Genomic DNA, 22271 nt, shown 5'->3' with positions numbered 1-22271 from the left:
TCATTTAGTTTCTCCTCAATGGCCTTATCGTCCTTGAGTGCTCCTTTAGCATCTCGTTCATCCACTGGCCCCACTGGTTGTTTAGCAGGCTTCCTGCGTCTGATGTACTTTAAAAAAAATTGCTATTACTTTTTGAGTCTTTAGCTAGCTGTTCTTCAAATTCTTTTTTGCCCTTCCTAATTATATTTTTACACTTCATTTCCCAGAGTTTATGCTCCTTTCTATTTTCCTCACTAGGATTTAACTTCCACTTTTTAAAGGATGCCTTTTTGCCTCTCACTGCTTCTTTTACTTTGTTGTTTAGCCACGGTGGCACTTTTTTGGTTCTCTTACTATGTTTTTTAATTTGGGGTATACATTTAAGTTGAGCCTCTATTATGGTGTCTTTAAAAAGTTTCCATGCACCTTGCAGGGATTTTACTTTTTGCACTGTACATTTTAATTTCTGTTTCACTTACTTCCTCATTTTTGTGTAGTCCTCCTTTCTGAAATTAAATGCTACAGTTTTCCCCACAATCACAAGGGCTAGAAATCTACTTTTTTTTTGTTTCTAAGGAAAGCTGAAGTTGTTTTATAATCACATGGTGCCCTGAGGTGGGGCTTCAAAAAAACCCAACCACCCTTTATTGTGAAATTCACGATAAAATTGACAACACTGTTATACGACCAAGAACCAAAGCAGTAATCCTGGGTTTGGACCTGAGGAATAGATTTTGATCCCTCCTGAAAGAGGAAGGGGTTTGGATTCAGTGCTCTAGGTTTGTCCTGTTGTTTGCTTTTAACATCTGGACTGCGGGAGGCTTGGGGAATCTTTGTGTTAGATTTTGCTAAATTTGTGAAGAAAGCCACCTGTGATCCTAATGACAGCCAGGCTAGAAAGGGCCCTGAAAGTTTACAATACAAGGAACAAGAATGGTCTTTTACTCGGAGCCTATATACAGAGTTATAGCTTAAAAGACTGAAACTACTGAAGGTAACCAGGTTTTAATATTTTAACCAGGGTTTAAGCCTGAATAGTGCTTTTGGGATAGGTCTACCCTGCAGGTGAGAGCATGCCTCCCAGCCCAGGTAGACAGGCACATGCTAGCTCTGCTCAAACTCACACTAAAAATAACAGTATGGACATTGTGACACGGGCTAGCCACCGGAGTGTGGTCAGGGGGCCCAGGCAGGCTTGGACTCAGCCAGCCAGCTCATGCCACTACCTGTGCCTCAACAACCCACATGGCTATTTTTAGCATGCTAATTCAAGCAGAGCTATGTCCTTTCTAGCCCAGTTGGGAATCACACCTCCCAGCTGCTGTGTAGACCTATTGGGGTCCTATCCTGTCCTGCAGACTTTGTTCAAAAAGAATTTTGATGTCAATGCAAGTTGTTTTGTCTGAGTAAGGGCACTGTCCTATAATGGGCACTTGAAATGTCACTTAAACAGTAGCAGCACATGCATGCGGGGCGGGGGGGAAGAGGGGTTATCCCATTTGCCTACATGAATTGTCAAATGAAAGCTGTTTCCTGCCTTCACTAAGAGCCTAATCCCGGTCCCACTGAAATCAATGGAAGCTTTGCCACTAATCTGAAGAGGTGAAGGATCAGAGAATGGAACGGCTGTCAAGTATGTAAACTGTCATTCCAGCATACATTCAGAGGGCATTTTCCATGCAGCTGTGAGGGCTGCTACTAACCGGGGACTGAGCCTGAATTCGGAGAATGTAGACAAGCTGGGCAGCAAGCAGGAACTGTCTCCTGTTAAGGTCAATACCAAGATTTATTACCTATGTATGGAGTGTATTTTTAATACGTAAAATCCCAGGCCTTGCATAGATACAGGGAGATTTTTCCATGAGGGCACTAAAAGATATGGAAAATATTCACCCTGAAAGTGACACACACTGACTGTGTGTACAGCAGATCCCCACTCATACACACACACAGAGACACACAAGCCCTCGCTACTCACTGAGGCTCTGTCTACACTATGAGCAGCCGCAGAGGCCAGGCTGAGTATGAGCCCACCTGAAAACCAGTGGGTAGGTATTCAGTACAGCTAAACTGCGCCTCCACTCCTGTGTCAGTGTTTCCATGACTACAATGCTATTTATACACGTGCTACCTGGATCAGAACTAACAAGAGTATATGTACATGAGCAGGGGAATCGCATCCCCTCACTCCTTGTGTCGATGTAGCCTAAAGGTTTAACAGCAGGTGCTGTAGAAAGATCTTATATTTCTGAAGACATTGCTGGAAGTGGTCCAAAGCCACGGTGATAAGTGTGGTACAAGTGGCCACAGATACAGAATAAAGAGAGGTAACTTACTAGTACACGATGAATTACTATAGCAAATAATAGAAACTAAGCAACAGTTTAATTTGCAGTGGTCTCCCAGAAGTTAGTAGGAGTTACGGGCTGCATGCAGCCCTTACTCATGTGAGTAGATCCTGTTTGTACAAGTAGTCCCCTTGACTTCAATTAGGGCCTGATCCTGTAAACCTTTACTTGTGGGAGTAGTCCTACCAAAATCGAGTGCAAGACTCACATTCCAGGATCAAGCTTTTACTGATTCCAGGGATACTACTTGCATGAGTGCAAAGTTGCAGGACTAGGTCCTTAACGTAGTTCAGCTGTGATTTGATTTAGAGAGGAGCTGATCATTGTGTGAATAAAGCTAGCTCAGAAAGAGAACAGCAATCAAGGGAAAAAATTCCCACTTACATGTAATCAGGAGCTATCAGCACCGTCTCAAAGTAAAACAGCCTGTCAAGGAAAACAGCTTAATACCTACAAGACACCCCACAAACTTGCCATGCTATCATAATCCATTCTTCCAAGAACTCGTGTGAAGCTGAATAATAAACAAATACAAGTCACTATGCTTCTGCACAAAAGATAAATAGCCTGTCGTGTGAACTCCCCACAGAGAATTGACCCAATGCAGTCACCCACAAAGACCTATCCAGAGGTTCTCACAACAATTTTTTTGGTGGCCTCAGAGTGCGGCCACCAACTCTTGCTGGTGGTCACTCAGACAATTTTTCCTAAAATACTTAATTAACTTTATGAAAAACAAATAAATATGCACATATACATGTCCAAATCATAGCAACTTATTTATTTACATTCAGAATAAGAAGCAATGGTCTCAAGTTGCAGTGGGGGAGGTCTAGGTTGGATATTAGGAAACACTATTTCACAAGGAGGGTGGTGAAGCACTGGAATGGGTTATCTAGGGAGGTGGTGGAATCTCCATCCTTAGAGGTTTTTAAAGCCCAGTTTGACAGAGCCCTGGCTGGGATGATTTAGTTGGGGTTGGTCCTGCTTTGAGCAGGGGATTGGACTAGATGACCTCCTGAGGTCTCTTCCAACCCTAATATTCTATGATTCAATGTAGGGGTTTTTTGCAGACTCAATAATAAAAATAATGTAAGTTGTCTCTATTCTTTACTGGACCTAAACAGACTAGAAACACAAATATAGGGGCTTTACATGTTCTTGTTCTTTTTTTTAATTATTGTTTCTTTTGCTTATTTTGGTTGCATTTTTTTAGACTTACTAGCTAGTAAGTCTGCTTCTGTGAAAAGTGATATTTGTACGTTTGTTAATATCACTTTTCACAGCAGCAGACTTGTTCTAGCAGGGAGGCAGTGAAAGTGATATTGACAAATATTCAAATATCACTTTTCACAGCAGACTTACTCAGTCCTGGCAAGCTGGGGCACAAATTAAGCCTTGGATGAGGAGGTGAGTAGGGAGGCAGCAGGGGCGATGAGGGGGGTGATAAGCTTGGGGATAGAGTCTTGCAGCCGGGGGATGGAGCCCGCCGCAGTGCAGCCAAAGCCTGGAGCTCAAAGCCCCACAGTCAGAGCAAGTGGCAGGAGCCCACTTCTGCGGAGCCGGACCCCGCCATCCGCCACCCCAGCGCTGAAGCCAGAAGCCTGAGTCCCACCTCCCCCGGGAAGGTGGGGAACTCACACTGGCTGTCTGGTCCTCCAATGCTTGTGGCTCCAGGGAGGCCAGGGCCCATCCCCTCCTGGCAGCCCCAGAGGAGGGACTGCTGCTTTGCCCCTTCCCCCAGTCACTACCCAAGAAAAGCCCCTGGCAGCCGAAACACTGACCTAGACCCCGTGTTTGTAACCAGGGAAACTTCCTTTTAACCTGCTTGGGCTAGCTCTGGCCTACCCTGTCTCCTATTGCCTGGGCGGTAGCCCCTCTTGTCTGCTGCAATACAAATAGTAAAGAAAAAGCATCGCCCCATGACTGAGAGCAGCTAACAAAGTCAGTGAAGTACCTTGTTTTCACCTTCTTTTACAGCCAGCATCAGATCATCTTTGATCCCTTTCTGGCAGTGCTCACACGTGCAGCGAAAATAGTACTGCTTCTGGAGCTGCTGCCTCCGCTCTTCGCTGACGTTGAGGAAATCAACATAGGAGACAGTCAGCTCTTCCCCCGGTGAGACTTTGCCCAGCGCACGCAGCTCGATTCTGGTGTCAGACAAGAAGAGATGTGGAATTAGACAGTGACATCTCAAGTCCAGGACACTGTTTGTAAAACTGAAAGGGACAATTTCCACTAAAGATCCGGCCTCCGGTAGGCAAACTGTTGTCTTAAAGAACCACTTGAACCCTTCGAATGCTGAAGAAAATACACAGCTGTGCAGCACTTCAGCTATTCTAACGCCCACTACAAAACGCCTCGTCCAAACCCTTCGCCGCCTCTTGCCCCTCCCTCTGTCCCAACCAGAAGTTCACTTGAAAGTAGTAAATGAACTGTGATCTTCAGATCTGGATCTGCTTATATAGTTAGGGGCTGAATCTAAGATACAAACTTTTATTATGTTTAAGGGGAGCTGGATGTGGGTCTTTGGTTCCGGGCCATTGATGTGTCCCAGTTTACTGGGGAATCTCCTCAGATGAAGGCACTGACGCTTGATAGTACACGGCTACCACTGAAACTAGCCTTTCTGATCCTGTCTGCCCCATGTGAATATTCACAAAGCATTGACTAAACTGCCTCCCCACCCCACCCCACCCTGGCCAAACTGGACTCAGTGTAAAACTTGGGGTGGATCCCTGAAAGGTGGGAGACTCTTTGTTTTTTCCAAAGCCCTGGATCAGGAATCTGAAAGTGACTTCTCCACGTCGCTTCACCCATCTCTACTCAAAGATTTGGCAAACCCTTCAGTGAAGATGGCCATGCTTCAAATGTACAGTGAGGCCAATCCCGCATGGGCTTCAGGTTTCCTAACAAAACTGTCCCATGTCTCTAACTGCCAGCGTGTTACTATTGTCTTCACTGACCATTCAGAAAATACCAATTGCTACTACAGTACTGTGGTGAAAGCTGTGGGACGATGCCAGACCACCCCCTTAAAGAGCCAGTACTTTGCATCATCATTTCATCCCCTACCATGTGTTTAAAAGACCCGGGATACTCAAAAGTCCACCATAGTTTGTTTCACTGGAGCAGGCCAAATTCTCCTCTGCTTTACACTGGTACAAACCCCACTGAAGTTAACAGGCTGCATTGGTGTGAGTGAGAGGAGAATTTAGCCCAGCTGTGGGGTTACTATCTAAGGTGGGGAAAGCTCCACCAAGTGACTGTAAATAAGGCCCTTGGAGATGGTTAAAAGTACTAGGTTGTTTATATATATATATATCTCCTTTATTCTACCCTTTTTGACCCTTCTCCCCATCCACCTATTAGCAACTCTGGCCATCCTTAGCACTAGATCACTACATTTTTGGGAACAGAGCCCCAGTTAGCAAGCAAAATGTATTTGTGCATAGCTAAGCATGCTTACATATCAGCAAGATGGAGCTAGTCCAGTGACCGGATCTACAGTACATTTTACCCTGTTTTAATCTATCGCCATGCTCCCAATCCTGCTCTGACTCAGCTGGTTAGTTGCATGACCCATCAAGGGCTGCGTACCTCTCTACGAGGCCTGGGGATCTGTAGCGAATGAAGTCTATTCTTCAGCAAATCATGTCCAGAGAACCCCCAGCTGCCAGAGCAGGATAAAGCACTATCGGGAGTGTTCACTGCCTTGAGAGCAGCCGTAATTAAATTAGTTTGTAAACGGCAGAGCTAAATGGAGCAGCACACCAAACCTGAGCGGGAGGAAGGTGGGGCCGTGGGAACTGAAACAATTCAAACAATTATCCTCTTTTAGTAAAGATTTGAGCCTGCTCCTATTGAAGTCAATAGCAAAATTCCCACTGACTTCAGTAGAACAGGGTAGGTCATATGAGAACTCTTCGCTTTCATTTAAACAGTGGCACCTAAGGCAAATACAGCCAAAAGCATACCTGGAGAATTTTCAAGGGATGGAGCAAATCTACTTCAGTGATTTTCATTACTGCATTTTTCTAAGAGGATGAAGATTTGCAGAGGATAACTATGTTTGACCATAACTATGCAGGGATTGCCATCTTGAATCTCTCAGCCATAAAATTCTAGGGCTGCTACCTAAGTTACTCATCCTGTGAAGCTGGCCCTGACCACCTGTTGGCATTAGATTATATCAGCAGGCTCCTTCAGACTAGACTCACCACTGAACATGCCGTCAAAAAGGACAGCTATTTGTTATGTCATGAGAAAGTACTACATATACATAGAGTAAGATGCAACCAGCTGTGAGTCTAAGGAGAAAAATGCATCAGGTACAGTATCCATGGTGAAGGTTTACATATATGCACATCCCTTTTCAGACTTAGTGGGGCCTTATCTAGGGCCTTTCATAAACTTAGAGAAACAAAATCAAGCTTTTGAACTCTGATGGTGCTTTGGTAGCCCAAGCACAGTAGAGGTTTAGATATTTTTAACCAGCCAGCCGTACCATAGAAGGAACTGGCAACATTTTGGGGGAAAAAAGAAATACAAGGAATTGTTTGGAACTATACAGTTACAGGGACACTGTCTGCTTGATAAGGGCTCAAAACAAGGTTTTTACAAGACTTTAAGATCAACAAAACTGCTCCCATGACCTTCCCTTCTTCCGCCAAAATTCCAATGAACTTGCAGTGTTTATACCTGGAGCATTGCCCCAGTGTGCTGACACAAAACAGCCAGAAAGTGAAGTTGACCAGATATAATGTCTGTAAACAAACATGAAACTCACTAGTCTATTTTCATGGAAATACATTGAGGACACAAACAACATTAATGGTGAAAATCATTTTAAAATATTTCAGTTCTAATTTATGACAATGCATTGCCTGCTTGTTTTGCATGCAGATCCTATTGAAGCCAATGGAGCTATGCTGGTTTACATATGTTGAGATTCTGGATCCTATATGTTAAGACCAAGGCTTTGGAGCAGAGCCCGCGGAGCAGCTCCAGAGCAGTGGAGCTGCAGGTTTTTGCCTGGAGCTGGAGCGGAGCCGGAGCACAGCTCCAAAGCCCTGGTTAAGACAACAGTGTCCCTTTAAACTAAACAGATTGCAATATATCAAGTGCAATGAGGTAACCAGAGAATTTAAAAAACAAAATACACCTTTAAAAATCCTTTTATAACACCACACAGAAAAATATTTTGAACAGCTAACAGTGGCATCATAAAAAGGCATAACAAGAACAACTGTAAAGGTAAAAATGGATGACATCTAAATCTCAGTGTGTTGCCACTGTAATCAGTGCATCCAGAGGGAACTCTTTGTTACAAAGAAACACAGAGTATTTAGTTTGTCAGTAATGCAATCACTTCTCATCTCATAATAAACCAGGTTTTATTGCAATTATTTGGGGCTGGGCAAGGTTAGCAAGGCCTTGTTGGACTTTCATGCCCTTGCTGTAGTTGAGAGAACAGGAGTGAAGAGTGCAGAAGGCAAATACAGAAGGAGGGCAGGGGAAGGAAGGAATGAGGAGACAGAGAGGGCATTAACAAGTGGCAGGTCTAAGCATACTGAATAATGTCAGCTTTTATTTTAATCTACTACAAAATGCAGAGGTTACAAAGGGAGGCTTCGGGTTTAGTGGGGCTTTACACATGGGGGTGAAAAAACATTTACATTCCGACAGTGGGGAGAGTGAAACTATTCACAAACCGAGGCAACTTCAAGCCTCATCATTGTCACTTATGGCTTTTAGTTAACACAGGGTCAGAGGGGAAGGTCAAAGGGGAAGGATTATGCTTACAACACCAACCCACCTCATCTGTGTGTGGAACATTGATCTTACAGCCTCATGACTGAAAGACAAAACAAACATCTGCAGTTTACACAAGTACACGTACGACACAAGCAAAATGGAGTCAGCACATACAGTATATGGCACATTCGTTGCTCACGGTCCGGGGGACATACAGAGGCCCCAGAGACAGACAGTTGCAGGGTGGAGTCTGAAGTGATGTAGCTCTCTGCTGTCACTATACAGCAGCTGTAACCAAATCAGCCATCGGTGGCCCGGGTAGGTTGACCGGACGTCAGGACTGTCCTGATTTTTAGTTCTTTGTCTCGCGTCCCGACTGATGCAAGGTCGGGACGCCATTTGTCCCGATATTGCGGCTTTGGCTGCTCCAGCTGCCTTTTTTCTTTTTCTTTTTTTTTGCTCCCCCCATGCGTCTGGATATTTTGTCCATTTCATCTGGTCACCCTAGGCCCAGGGCAATTTCAGCTGGCAGCTGTCCTGGCACTGTGACTTAAGGAGCATTCTGCACAAGAGTGCATGTGAGTGTCAAGGGGAAATCAGCTCTGTTTGCAGTTAGTTTAGCCACCGACAGGTGTTATCTGCAAGGAACTGGGCATATATGGATAACCTGGATGAGAGAGACTCATGTTTTGCTACATTATGAAAAGAATGGATCTGATTTTTTTTCCATAAATCATGAATCACTCCATTGACACCAATAGATATGCACTGGCTTAAAACCAGCGTGAAAGGAAAATCAGCCCCAGTTATTAGAAACATAGAAATGATCATATCTGATCAGCCTCATTAAAAATAATGGCAAAATACCCATTGACTTTCATGGGAGCAGGCCCCATTACCTATTTCGGGTTTCAGAGGAAGACAAGAAACTGCCATAATGCACCTGGCCAATTGCAAGAGGGGTGGAGAGTTTCTTTCCTGACTCCCACAAGTGGTCAGCAGATGTCCTGAACATGATATTTGTTCACGTGTTTACCCACTTTGCAAGTCTTGGTAAATTCATTGCGGGGGGAAACTGTGCATAGAGATCTGGAGAATACCAGTGTCTGGGACATTTTCTTCGAGAGGGGATTTGGGAGAGCAGTAACTAACCAGATAATATATCATCTGGAAAGTCATGATTTAAACCATCTTAAATGTATGACTTTTCATGGAGAAAAACCCTCCACATTTTCCAGGGAAGTTAATTCTGAAACTCAGGTGAAGCTGCCAGCTGTAGTGCCCTTGATTTGCCATATGAACACTGGTTTCCTAAGCATTGAACTGAGACCTCCAACTCACTCCGCACAGGGCCCTGGACATTTAGAACTAAAATAGTAATAGGCCTCAGGACACATGAGAAACAGCAATGTTCAAAGCAAAAGAGCAGATTCTAAGCTCAGACATGTGGTGGGCGTTGATGTGTGTGTCTATGTAACGGATTGCCAGTGTGCTCGCACATTTTGGAGCAACTCCTTCCTCAGCACAGCCCAGAGTATGGGAGCCCAGGAGACCTTGTCTGCGGCAGAACCTCACTTATGCCACAGTACAGAGGGGCAGGCTCTGGTGAGCCCATGGGGCAAGTGCACTTCCCCTGTGCCTTGCAGAGGCCAGCTCCAGAAGGAGTCCTTGCCCATGGCTGCACAGTCAGCATTTTGGATCAGGGTGAGGGGATCAGTTGTCACATGGATTCTTGGGCCATCCCTCCGAATGGAGAGGGATGTATGGAAGCTGGTCCTACAGCTGTGGCTGGAATAGCAAGCGTAGAGACGCTTCACTGCCATCCTGGGGGCAGAGAGGAAAAGTTTCTGCAGCCCAGGCCCTAGGTAGATCTGCAGTGTGCAGCCCAGGTCTCTGCAGCCGTGTCATGTGGCAATGGCATATAATCACAGAAGGAGTCACTTTCTTGAACAAGGACATTTATTAGGAGCAGGGAAACAGTGTTGTCCTGAAATCTACTCTTTCTTTGTTTCCCTGGAGAGTGTCTGCCTCAGAACATCCCCAGCCCTCTTCCTGCCACAGATTTAAGAAACAATGCATGTACCCTCATTCATGGGGGAGTATGTGGGGTATATGCACAGTAGTGGAGTCCTAAAGAAATAAGCCAGTGTTTGCCACACATATGAGATGAGAATGCAGCTCAAAATGGTCTCCACCTTTTGAAGGCAAACACTTGACATGACAGATAGCACTATAAGTAACCCAGGCCTGGTGTGCAGTGGCTATTGAAAGTGAACTGAAATGCCTTTTTAAAAAAATAACCAAATGGTTTAAATTCAGTAACAGAATGTGTCTACGGGCATACAAACTTAAAATAAACATACTGCCAAATAAACAAAACTATCAATAACTCCCCTACATAGCTGCCAAAGAGCCAAGATCAGATGTGAGAGCTGTTGACCTCACTACTTCACTATCTATCTAGGTTCTTATACAGTCCCATCGCCATGACATAGGTCTGATCCAAAGCCCACTGAAATCAATTAAAAGACTCCCATTGACATGAGAGTCTTTGGATCAGGCCCTATCTCCCCAAATCTAACAGTTACAAAGCAGTTTCCTGCTCTTTTCTCATTCCCCACTGGTGGGCGTAGAAGCTTGAATGGTCAGTAGATGCTGCAAGGGTTTCAATCCGATTCCTGGCACCCCTTAAGCTCCCTGTTTTGGTGCACGAGGAAGATAATTAAGAGGACACTGTTGGGTTGATTTAGGCCCAACATTTAGTTTTTGTGAGAACAAGATGTGACAAACCCTACAAACGATACAGATGTTCTGAGGTTTTCTTTGTTAATTAAAGTGACAGCAGTTTTTGCTCAGATTTAAACACTGTGTACCAGATCCCCAGCTAGTGTAACTTAGCATAAGTCAGTGTAAGTCAGTGGAGCAATGCCCATTCACACCAGCTGAGGATCTGGCCTTCCTTGTATGTTAAAATCTGCGGGCATGATCCCAAGAAGTTTCTGAACACACACACACACACCCCTTTGACTTGGCTGGACAAATGTTCTGGCAGCTGGCAACCTACCAGCCCTGTCCAACTGGTCTGCTGGTGCTGTGTTTTCCACTGTAACTTGCACAATCCCTTTCAGCCTCAGCTGTTATCTTTAAGTAACCTCAGGAGGAATTGTGGGTGCTCAGCACCATATTTGCATGGGGGGTCTCAGCTCACATACGTCAGTCACAATTTATATTAAGGTTCCATTTATAAATGGTTTATTAAGGGTTAATAAATGATTACTAGATATTATAAGCATGCCAGCCACATGAGTATGCTGTGTTATAGATGGTTGTAAACTCATCAAGGTATTATAAGTGGTTACAAGCCACAGTTCTAAGCAACCTATTGACCTGGACTCTTATAACAATTGCTTTACCATAATCATCCATTAACTGTAAATTATTTCTAAGTGGAACCTTAATATAAAGTGTAACCCATATGTCTTGTTACTATTTTACTCCATTTGAGTGTTATGAGCCTGATCCAAAGCCCACTAAAATCAATTGAAACACTGGCTTCAATGGGTTTGGACCAAGCCTTCTAGGTGTCTTTTGCGTATTTGTTTTGTGCACCAAAAAACAATAAGAACAAGAACAACAACAACAAAAGACAGAAAAAGCAGCAGCTCGCCACTAAGGGGTTTGGCTTTCCTGCGTCTAGTATTTTGTTTTCCACAAACAAGCCAGAAAAAGAGGAAACCAAGGGATTTTCTTCCTAGGTGCACAATGCGAGGCTTGGAACCAACTCTGGGAAATGAGTCAAGCATTGGGGCCGACGTCTCCCCCCGTCCCTTAGAATGGAAATGTACTCACTTGCCGTTGTTGAATATGACAGTGCAATTAGGCCAGCAGTCATGGTTCACCAGGCAGAGATTGGGGAAGACGCCCACGCCAACAGCCTGCAGTCCCCTTTGGTCACTCAGGGTGAAGCCATTGCAGTTTATCTAGGCCGCAAAACATAGGCAAAAAAAAGTGTTAGTGGAGGAGAATAATGGTGAAATCTTGGCCTTATTGAATTCAAAGGGTGTTTTGCCATTGACTTCACTGAGGCCCAGATAGCACCCTAGATTTTAGAATACTTTCCACTGATTCTTCATAAAATGTATATTTTCTGTGCTCTAGGCATAGGGGCATGGTCTTCAAATTTTGGGAACAAGGGAGAGATACACACACGGAGTGCTAGAAACAGCATCCTTTAGCCTGGACAAAGCAAGAGAAAGTTCACAATGCAGAACTCTAGCAGATAGACTGCATGATCTAATGAGCAGAGCAAATATTGCAAAACACTGTCTGCTAACATTTATTCCCATTTTTAAATGTTGTTGCTTTGAGCGTGTTCAAGCCCCTTTTGTGTTCACTTTTTGCAAATATTCCAGCAAACAAGTCTCATGGGGAAAGGGACTTTTAAGCAATTTGTGCAGAATAGTCACAGGAAGCAAATTCCAAATTTGTGAGAGTATGTGTGTCAACCTAATTCTACATGCCACCCTCACCCAATCTGAGAACACGTGACCTATGCATCCAAATAAAAATAACACCATTTGTAATGGCTTTCGCCTATCGCATCCTGGCAACTCCCAAATGACCAACAAACTGAGAACTATTTGCAGTCATTATTCAGGGACTAATTTCAGTAACAAAAAACATAGACGTTCCTGTCAACTGCTAGAAATGGCCCACCTTGATTATCACTACAAAAGGTTTTCTTCCCTGTGTCCCCCCACTCCCCCACTCCCGCTCTCTTGCTGGTATTAGCTCATCTTAAGTGATCACTCTCCTTACAGTGTGTATGATAACACCCATTGTTTCATGTTTTCTGTGTATATAAATCTCCCCACTGTATTTTCCACTGAATGCATCCGATGAAGTGAGCTGTACCTCACGAAAGCTTATGCTCAAATAAATTGGTTAGTCTCTAAGGTGCCACAAGTCCTCCTTTTCTTTTTGCGAATACAGACTAACACGGCCGCTACTCTGAAACCAAAAAAACCATAAGGTGTTTTCAGACAATTCAGAGACAGAAAAGGAGCGGAAATCTGTCAAATGAACTGTTCACTAGGAAATAATTCACTCAACTACAATCTGTTTTATTTCCTTTCCTGGCCTCCCTGACCCTATCCTCCAGCCAAGGACTAGCAGAGCATCGTCTAGCAGTTAGCAGAGGTGAGAGCGAGTCTGGACTCTGTAATTCCTGGCTCTGCCACTGACCCATTGGACACGTTCCCTCTGCTGGAGCAGCACAGAGGGAGCAGAGACTGGCTGCATCCCCCTAGCTGGGGATTCCCCCAGCAGGCTGAGAGTCAGCATAGCCAATTCCTGTGCAACCCTCCCATCAGCCCCTGGTGCAGGGAGAAGGAATCACTGGAGCACACTCTATGCATCTAGCCTCAGCTGGCGATGGTTCTTTGGGACTGTTGCCCACTGGTGTATGTTACAGCATCCTCATGTCAACTCTCACCAGTACCAGGGCCAGACAGAGAATCAGAGCCATAACTGGTTCACTGAGGCCCACAGGCACCGACTTTCTCATTTCCACGGGTCTGCTCGACCCCTGCTCCGCCCCAGGTCCTGCCCCCACTCCAACCCTTCCCCCAAGGCCCCACCCCGCCCCGCCTCTTCCTGTCCCTACCCCACTGCCACCCCGCCTCTTCCCGCCCCTGATAGGTCCCCAGCCCACCCTGCCTCTTCCCACCCCCACTCTGCCACCACCCCACCCCCTCTGCCTCCTCCTTGGAGTGCGCTCCTCCCTTGCTCTGCCCCCTCCCTCCCAGTGCCTCCTGCCCGCTGCTGAACAACTGATCCGTGGCAGGTGGGAGGTGCTGGCAGGGAGGGGGAGGAGCTGATTGACAGGGCCACCGGTGGGTGCTGAGCACACACTGTTTTTTTTCCTTGGGTGATCCAGCCCCGGAGCACCCACAGTGTCAGCACCTATGCTGAGGCCTCCCTCTCTGCTACACCAAGCAGAGCACAGTTTACCACTGGGCAAGTCACTTGGACTCTCTGCGCCTCAATTCCCCATTTATGAATGAGGAACTGAGGCAAAGAGAGACTAAATGACTTGCTCCAGGTCACATAGGAATTCTGGTATTGGGGGAAGTTCCTCACTGTTTGTAAAGGGTCTGGAGAGCCTCTGGTAAAAAGAGCAAACTACTTTACTGGGAAATGGTGTTCTGACCACACCTAACAGCTTATGCATATGCATGAGGGTTTCAACCCTCTTTTCCTTATCTATACATCCACACCCTGTGAATACTGGGGTGGCCCGTTTTACATAGGTTGTTTCTTAGTTCCTCTTATTCTCATAGCAGCTACACATAACATGGACCCTGCAGTCAGGACAGGACATTCCATGATATTACAATCAGGTGTCTCATGATCTTGGACAACAACTTGCAGTTTATTGCCATCTAGGTTTCCATAATGTTAACTATTGGCACATCTTTTTCAGTAATCTTGTGACCTTACTGACATAGGGTTATTCCTAGGTCATCCACTCATGTCAAGTGTTCTTAAGTCTATGGCCTAGTTTGGCTAAACAAAAATCTTACAGGCCTCAACCTGTAGGCCTTGCATTCCAGCCATGCTTTACTTATGTATCTAATACACACTCATCACTCCTAAATACTTGTCAACCTTATACTTCTATAATCCTACAATTTAAATCTATTTAACATACACTGATTATATATGCAATAGCATATGCATTGACCAGAACACCACATAGCACAATGATAAATGGATGATAAAATGAACTAATTGGTTACAGGAGTCAATGGCAGAAGGCTCATTTTCAACCTTCTTTGTGAACTCAGCATAGCCCTTGTCCTTGAGCATTATAAATAGCTCTCACTTTGTTCTCCCGGGAGGCTGACATACCACTCCGAATATATGAGAGATGTACTGCATGCCAAACTGCTGACTCTGTGGGGGCCAGAAGTTGAGGAAACTCTCCACGTCGGCCCTCAGCTCTTTCTTCTCCTCTTCTCCAAAGTTCTCCACGTGGTTTTGCAAGTCGTCGATGGAGACCAAGCAGCCCTCTGTAAGGCCACCTCCCTCTCTCTCTATCCTCCACATGATGCGGGCTGCCAGCCTGGCCAATACAGAAGCATGTTAGGAAACTCCAATGTGCTTGTGCAATCCACAGACAATCAAACCCAAGCCCAGCAAGGCGGCAGGGACCGAATGGAGGCATCACACTGCACTAGGGCAAAGCAGGGGTAGGATTTGGCCTTGATGATTCTCATCTGGAATTAGTTCAATCAGTGGCTCCTGGCTCCCTTCGCAGGTAGCTACCAATATAACTGAACATGGCCTTCAAAGCACCGAAGGAAAACAATGCAGAGTCTTAAAGCAGAACAGTGATGAGACTTTTCTGTTATTCGTGTCCTCTCTCTAGTTGTGTAAAGCACGAAACTTTTAAACCAGGGAGTTCAGTAATTTTTTCATTTTTAAAATATGGTATGAAATGTATCAACTTGTGACTATAGTTACTGTGCTCACCTGGCCCTCATCACCTGGGTATCTGAGCACCTCACACTGTTTAATGTATACATCCTCCAAGGGTAGGGAGTGGGTGCTACTACCCCCATTTTACAGATGGGGAACTGAAACAGACTAAGTGACTTGTCCAAGATCACAGAGAAAGTCCAGGGCAGAGCAGGGAATTGAACCTGGGTCGCCAGCTCTCACTCTAACCATTAGTCAATCCTTCCTCTACAGAGTCATTAAGCTGAGAAATGGCACCTTCTTATTCACCACACCCACTCTCCACTCTATGTGTATCCTCTGGGACTCCAGCACCACCCCGGCAGCATGGAAGGCCTGACAGAACTCCCACAGCTAGTGGCTGCCTAGTGGACCCCCCATGAAGGGGGATCCCCCGGTGGAGTGGAGCCATCGAAGGATAATACACCCTAAGCTCCACGGGCCCCGTGGGTGGACGATGTGCAGAGTGCAACTGTTAACAAGTTAGTTTAAAAGTGGCAATGCAGTCTCCATCCTTCCTCTGCTTGTCCTGCAGGCTGAACACCCACACTGGTGGTTGGCAACACACACTCCCATGCCAGCGCCGTCTGAGTGATTGCTAACCCCTGGAGCTATGTTTGCCACTAGCTAACAATACCTTTCAGTCTCATGTATCACAAAGGTTTATTTTTATACGGAGGCTATTAATAGCTAGCCTGATAAGTGAAGAAACTCTACAGTGAGGCAAAGACTAAACCCAGGGAAAGCAGGTGGCAATTCCATGTCCTAGCGAAAGCCAACCTGCCTTTTAACTTCATATTTTAAGGGGAGATTAACTTCCTTCATTGTAGAGATGTTTGTTATTTTCTGGATGGTGAGAGCTGTCAACTTTGCTGTTGGAAGGAACGGCTTTTAGACATACCTTCCTTAGGGCTACCAGCAGATTCCCCAATTTATTTGGAGTGGGCAAGTGAAAGGCCAAAGCTATTCCCAGATCCCCTCACCGCTCTAAGCTGTCTGTCCCCCCAGCTCCAAATATTCAGTAGCTTCCCAAGCAATGAATGGATTTTCCTCTCCTCTGCTGTGTTATTTATACAGGGCTGGAAGCATACACAGCACTGTTCAGTAGGTGTTTGGGGTTGGACAAATAACAGTTCCTTGCCCCAAAGAGCATATATGGGTACAACAGTGTGACACAATACAAAACAAACACAGAGTGGCATACGGTCAGGGTCAGATGGTGCTACAGGTCCATCTCCCAAGAGGCCCTAGGCCTCAGAGGCCCCCAAAACCCTTCCAAGCAACGGCAGATCACACGCAGAGTCCAGGGCCCAACAGAACTTCAAGCCCCAGTTCCATCGCGGGAGGCCCGACTGCTGGAGAAAAGTGAGGACAGGGATTCAGTTGGGGTCAGGCTGGACTCAGCTGCCCAGTGTTTGAATACAGTGTGCTTCTGTGACAGCCACCCTCTTAGCCACACACCGGGGGCCTCCACAGCTTCAAGCACGAACTGATACAGTTTGAGCTAGAGCCCAGCTCCCAAGCTGGGGGCTGTAACAACTCATATCCTCCTTGAATTAGTGGGTTATACTACAGCGCTACGTTACCCGAGGCACTCTGTAAGGCCCAGCATGTTTACGTGCTGAATTCAAACACCCAGGGCAGCAAATGGCAGGTGGGCAGTGCATGGGGCAAGCCAAGAACTGAGTCACAGCAGAGGTGTTTCCAACTTCAGCGGGGAAGGGAGAAAAGGGACTCTCCCCATACTATCCCTCTGGGTGATGCAGTACACAGAGCATAACCCCTTCCCAGAGCGTCTTCAGAAACCCCGTCTGTCTCCTTTCCTTGGTGGCCCTCGCCTGCTGGCTGAAATACTGTGTGCGGTCAGTACAGCATGATGCAATACAAAGCACACTCAGCCATGTGCATCTCTGAGGGCTCAACTCCTTCTAGGGATGAGTGAGGAAATGGTCTGAGAGGGGAAGGAGGCTGACTAATTCTTTGTTTTGCATTCTCCTCCACTGTGTATTGTAGACGGACCTTTAGCTGCCAATGATCCTCACCATGCTGCATGCCACAGCCATTCAGACCTTCACAGAGAGAGCAGGGATGGAGATTGTAAGTCCCTTGGGGCAGGGACGGTCTATGTTTGTACAGTGCCTAGCACAAGGGGGTTCTGGTCCAGGATGAGGGCTTCTGGGTGCTCGCACGATACAAATAATAAATAATAATAACTCTGATCTGCCTGCTCCAAAAATCACAGGCCCCTACCACTTGAGCTAAAAGGGAATTTCCTATTGCTCTATCCAGTGTAGAATCTAGGACACACAAGTGAGCAGTTCTGATTCCATACATTAGAGCAGTGGTCACCAACTGGTCGATTGCGATCGACTGGTCAATCCTCGAGACTCTCCCAGTAGATCGCAATCTCCAGTGGTGCAGTGGGGCTGCCCACTGCCGCTAAGGCAAGTTCCCTGCCTGCCCTGGCCCCATGCCCCCTCAGCCCCAGGGAGCAGGGGTCTCCGCACACTGTCCTGCCTGCAAGCACAGCCCCTGCAGCTCCCATTGGCGGGAATGGGGAACTGTGCAGGGGTGGTGCCTGCAGAGAGGGGCAGTGCACAGAGCCATGTGCCCCCTGCCCGCCCGCCCGCCCACCCAGGGACTGCAGGGGCGCGTTGGCCCTTCCAGGAGCAGCATGGAGCCAAGGCAGGCATGGAGCCTGCCTTAGCCTTGCTGCACCTCCGCCCGGGAGCCACCCGAGGTAAGTGCCGCCCGGCGGGAGGCCACACCCCAACCCCCAGCCCTGAGCCCCCTCCCAGAGCCAGCACCCCAAACCCCCTCCTGAACCCCTACCCCCTGCCCCAGCCCTAACCCCCTTCTAGAGCCCACACCCCAAACCCCCTCCTGCATCCCAACACTCTGCCGCAGCCCAGAGCCCCCTCCTGCACCCCAGCTCCCTGCCCCAGGCTCTGCCCAGAGCCCCCTCCCACACTGCAAACGCCTCGGCCCCAGCCCAGAGCTCACACCCCCTCCTGAACCCCAACTCTCTGCCCCAGCCCGGTGAAAGTGAGTGAGGGTGGTGGAGAGTGAGAGATGGGGTGGGGGATGGAGTGAGCAGGGTGCAGCTTTGGGGAAGGGGTGGGGCCTCAGGGAAGGGAGCAGGGTAGATCCTGGGTTACCCTTAAATTCAAAAAGTGATCTTGGGTAAAAAGGTTGGAGACCACTGCTCTAAAGGGCAGTGGTGCACACACTCACCAATTCACAGCCATATTTTATATACTACATTACGCTATTTCCCCTAGTATTTGAAACGTTCTTGTGGCTTCCCGTCACCCAGGACTTTCACAAATAAATCACTGACCTTGGGATTTGGCCCCCAGGATTCAGACAGGAATCAAAATCAGTGTGTCCAGTTGGACACAAGTGAAATTTCTGCTTGGATCTCTCTCCACATTTCCTCACCTGACCAAACCATTCAGGCTGGGTTTGGCTTGGTAGGCTCTGCTAAGAGAGATGCTTTGGGAGCAGATGCAGCCTATCCTGCTGACCTATCTTGTCTCATTGTTTCCTTGCGCTCTCCAGTTGGTCTGCCTGTATCTCCCTGTTGTTCCTTGCCTCATACTTCAATTGTAAGCTCTTAGGGGTGGGGTCCTGGTCCGTGACTAAGGGTGCTAGGAACCACAGTGATACAAATAATAGCAAGACACAGAAAGGTAGGGACTTGGTAGGCAGAGGATGGAGTGACACCCTGTAAGTCTGTTTTAACCTTTTGTGGGCTTGGCACCAAACATATTTGAGGGCCCCCATGGAGTGGGAAGGGGCTCAGTCCCTTTAGTGAGGCAGGGGCTGGGAGCAAGCACTGTGGGACAGAAGGAGGGGTCTGTCCCCAGAATGAGGAAGGGGCTGGGGACATGCATAGCAGGGCTGGGAGGGGGGGAGAGACAGGATCCCCCCAGAGTGGCGCAGAGCCGGTACCGACTTCTCTCCACCAGAGCCGGGTTCTTGGGAGCCAATTCTCTCTCTCCAGCTGAGCTGCAGCTCCTCCAAGCAGCAGCAGCTGCTCTTCCTGCCCTCCTGGCGGGGAGGCTGATTGAGGCTGATTGTGGTTACTCCTGTAACCGAACTTTTAGTGTCCAGTCAGCACTGCTGACTGGACGCTACCAGGTCTGCTTTTTGACTGGACTTTCCAGTCGAAAACTGGACACCTGGCAACAGGGGCGCTGGAACAGGGGCATCAGGGGTCACCTTTAAAAGTGGGAAGCAATGCCCTCCCACTTTTTCCCTACCTTAAGGGCAAGCGACAGACAGGGAAGGGTGGAGAGGAGCGAGCGGCAAGCAGGGCCTCGGGGAAGAGGCAGAATGGGAGTGGGAAGAGGCGGAGCAAAGGCAGGGCCTTGGGAAGAGGCTGAATGGGGATGAGGCCTTGGAGCGAAGCACAGGCAGGGCCTTGGGGGGAAGGGTGGAGCCGGTGGGGGGGCAGGGTCACAGTCCAGGCACTGGTGCCCCCCACACACACACACTTCTAGGGAGCTTCCAGCACTCCTGCCTGGCAAACATATGAGTGTGGGCCCAGCACGATGGAGCCATTGTTGCCATTGTAAACCTGGTACTGGTTTTGGCCTAGGGCTATGATCCTTGGGCTCTTCCTAGCTCTTTGTCACCAGCTCTTTGTGGAGGCATCACTCCTGCCTAGATCTGATTTAGGCTCTATCTTGATTTCCAAGCCATAGAAGGGAAGGCCCCTCTCACGCCTACATTCTTCAGGCCTACTCAAGAACCAGACCAAAATCAACACTCTTGCCCTCTCACCTGATGTTTTCATTGGGCGCTTTCCCATGCGCCTTGATGGCAGAGCACTCATGTTTGTGGTTCAGCCAGGCATCCCTCTGGCAGGTTCGATCACAGTAGTGGGCAAACTTACACTGACCACAGCGGTGGAGCTTCTCCTGCCTTTTAAAGCAGGTGTGGCAGACCAGGTGAGTAAGGCTAAAAAGACAAAAGGAGATGGCAGTCAGCACCCAGGAAAAGTCCATCGGATCCCAATCCAAACTTCCCAGCTGGTCCCTGGCTCCATGGAGATGTTCCCTGGGAGGATAGCCTAGGTCCCAACTGTGACGTTGCAGTCCATATGTTTTATGGAAATATGCTTATGAGTGTGAATATGATGTAACTGGAATATGCTTTATGCAAAAGGTCTCTTTTAAGGTATAATTATAAAGCTTATAACCTACTGAATATATTCATCCTATTTGTATGAATGTATCATTCTTGTATCTGAAACTAGGAATATGAAGTATAACTCTGAGGTCCTATTGTAATTATGCAAAGGGTGGACCATTAATGGTGGTTTAGAATCTTGATGGCTCCCATTGACTAGGACAATTGGTTGTAAATGGTTTATTTACCTGAAAGCCTTCCTGTGTATGTGTGGGCCAGCCCATGGGTAATGAAGAATGAGGTTTTACAGTGACATGTGACCATGTCACATGACACTGGAATCCATCTTAAATCTGGTACTTTTCCATTTAGAAGGAAGGGTGGGGACCGAGAGAGACAAAAGATTCCCGCCTTGTGCCAAAGCTATTAAAGGGGGTGGAGCAGGACAAAGAATCCCAGTCATTAGAAAACCCCTGTTTACCACCTAAGATGTCTGCTGGAACTAACAAGTACTGGGGAAAGGAATGGGCCCTGACTAGGAAGGAGTCTAGTCTGAGAAAGAAGCTTATTGGAACATCTCCGAGGGTGAGATATTACCTGAAATCAGTTTCTTAATAATATTAGGCTTAGACTTGCATGTTTTGTTTTATTTTGCTTGGTGACTTACTTTGTTCTGTCTATTATTACTTGAAACCACTTAAATCCTACTTTTTATACTTAATAAAATCACTTTTGTTTATTAATATACGCAGAGTAATATTATATATATAATATACAGTATATAATACCTGAGGAAGCAAAAAACTGTGCATCTCTCTCTATCAGTGTTATAGAGGGCGGACAATTTATGAGTCTACCCTGTATAAGCTTTATACAGAGTAAAACAGATTTATTTGGGTTTTGGATCCCACTGGGAGCTGGGTGTCCGGGTGCTGGAGGTAGGTAACATGAGGAGCTGATTTTAGTTAAAGTCTGCAGCTTTGGGAGCATGGTCCAGACCCTGAGTCTGTGCTGCAGCAGGTTTGCACGTCTGGCTCAACAAGGCAGGGCTCTGGAGTCCCAAGCTGGCAGGGAAAATGGGCTCAGAGTAATTTCAGCACATCAGGTGACAGTTCCAAGGGGGTCTCTGTGACCGAACCCATCACACCAACCCCATGAGGTTATCACACCCAATAAACTGAATAATGCTGAGCAATATATTCCACATGCCTATCGGGAAGGAAGGATAAACATTTCAAGCAAAGTGCAGTTATTATCAGTGTCTTTGCCAAGTGCTGTTGCCTCTTTCCTGGGCTATAAGTATGAGAGAGCTTTTTGTTTAAAAGAGGGAACAAATGGATGCATTCCCCAGTCCTCCAATCTTCCTGTCTTCAGCATATGCACTCCTGGTTCGTATCATCATTGCTAAAGGGACACTGTTTTCCCGGTAGGCCCTTGTTAAAACATTAGCTGCCTGTCCACTGAGAATTTCCTTCTAAAAATTCATTTAGTGAGTCTTTAGAGGGGTAGCCATGTTAGTCTGTATCAGTA

The 22271-nt window shown here is 46.9% G+C and overlaps 1 protein-coding gene across 2 annotated transcripts in view; it reads right to left on the bottom strand.

Moving 5' to 3' along the window:
- Window positions 1-22271, bottom strand: part of SMYD1 (SET and MYND domain containing 1) — a 51178-nt gene that overhangs the window by 12505 nt on the left and 16402 nt on the right. Inside the window, exons 2-6 of one of the 2 annotated variants that reach the window (XM_073342892.2) lie at window positions 20394-20570; window positions 14997-15210; window positions 11934-12064; window positions 8146-8184; window positions 4285-4477 (exon numbers count right to left, since the gene is read on the bottom strand). In XM_073342892.2, coding sequence (XP_073198993.1) covers window positions 4285-4477; window positions 8146-8184; window positions 11934-12064; window positions 14997-15210; window positions 20394-20570 — 754 coding nt within the window. The remainder of the gene's footprint in view (window positions 1-4284; window positions 4478-8145; window positions 8185-11933; window positions 12065-14996; window positions 15211-20393; window positions 20571-22271) is intronic. The other variant, XM_073342893.2, reaches the window with a different exon arrangement.

The sequence above is a fragment of the Lepidochelys kempii genome, chromosome 4 (assembly GCF_965140285.1).
Source record: "Lepidochelys kempii isolate rLepKem1 chromosome 4, rLepKem1.hap1, whole genome shotgun sequence".
Classification (NCBI taxonomy): domain Eukaryota; kingdom Metazoa; phylum Chordata; order Testudines; family Cheloniidae; genus Lepidochelys; species Lepidochelys kempii.
This window is presented reverse-complemented; position numbering and strand designations above follow the sequence as displayed.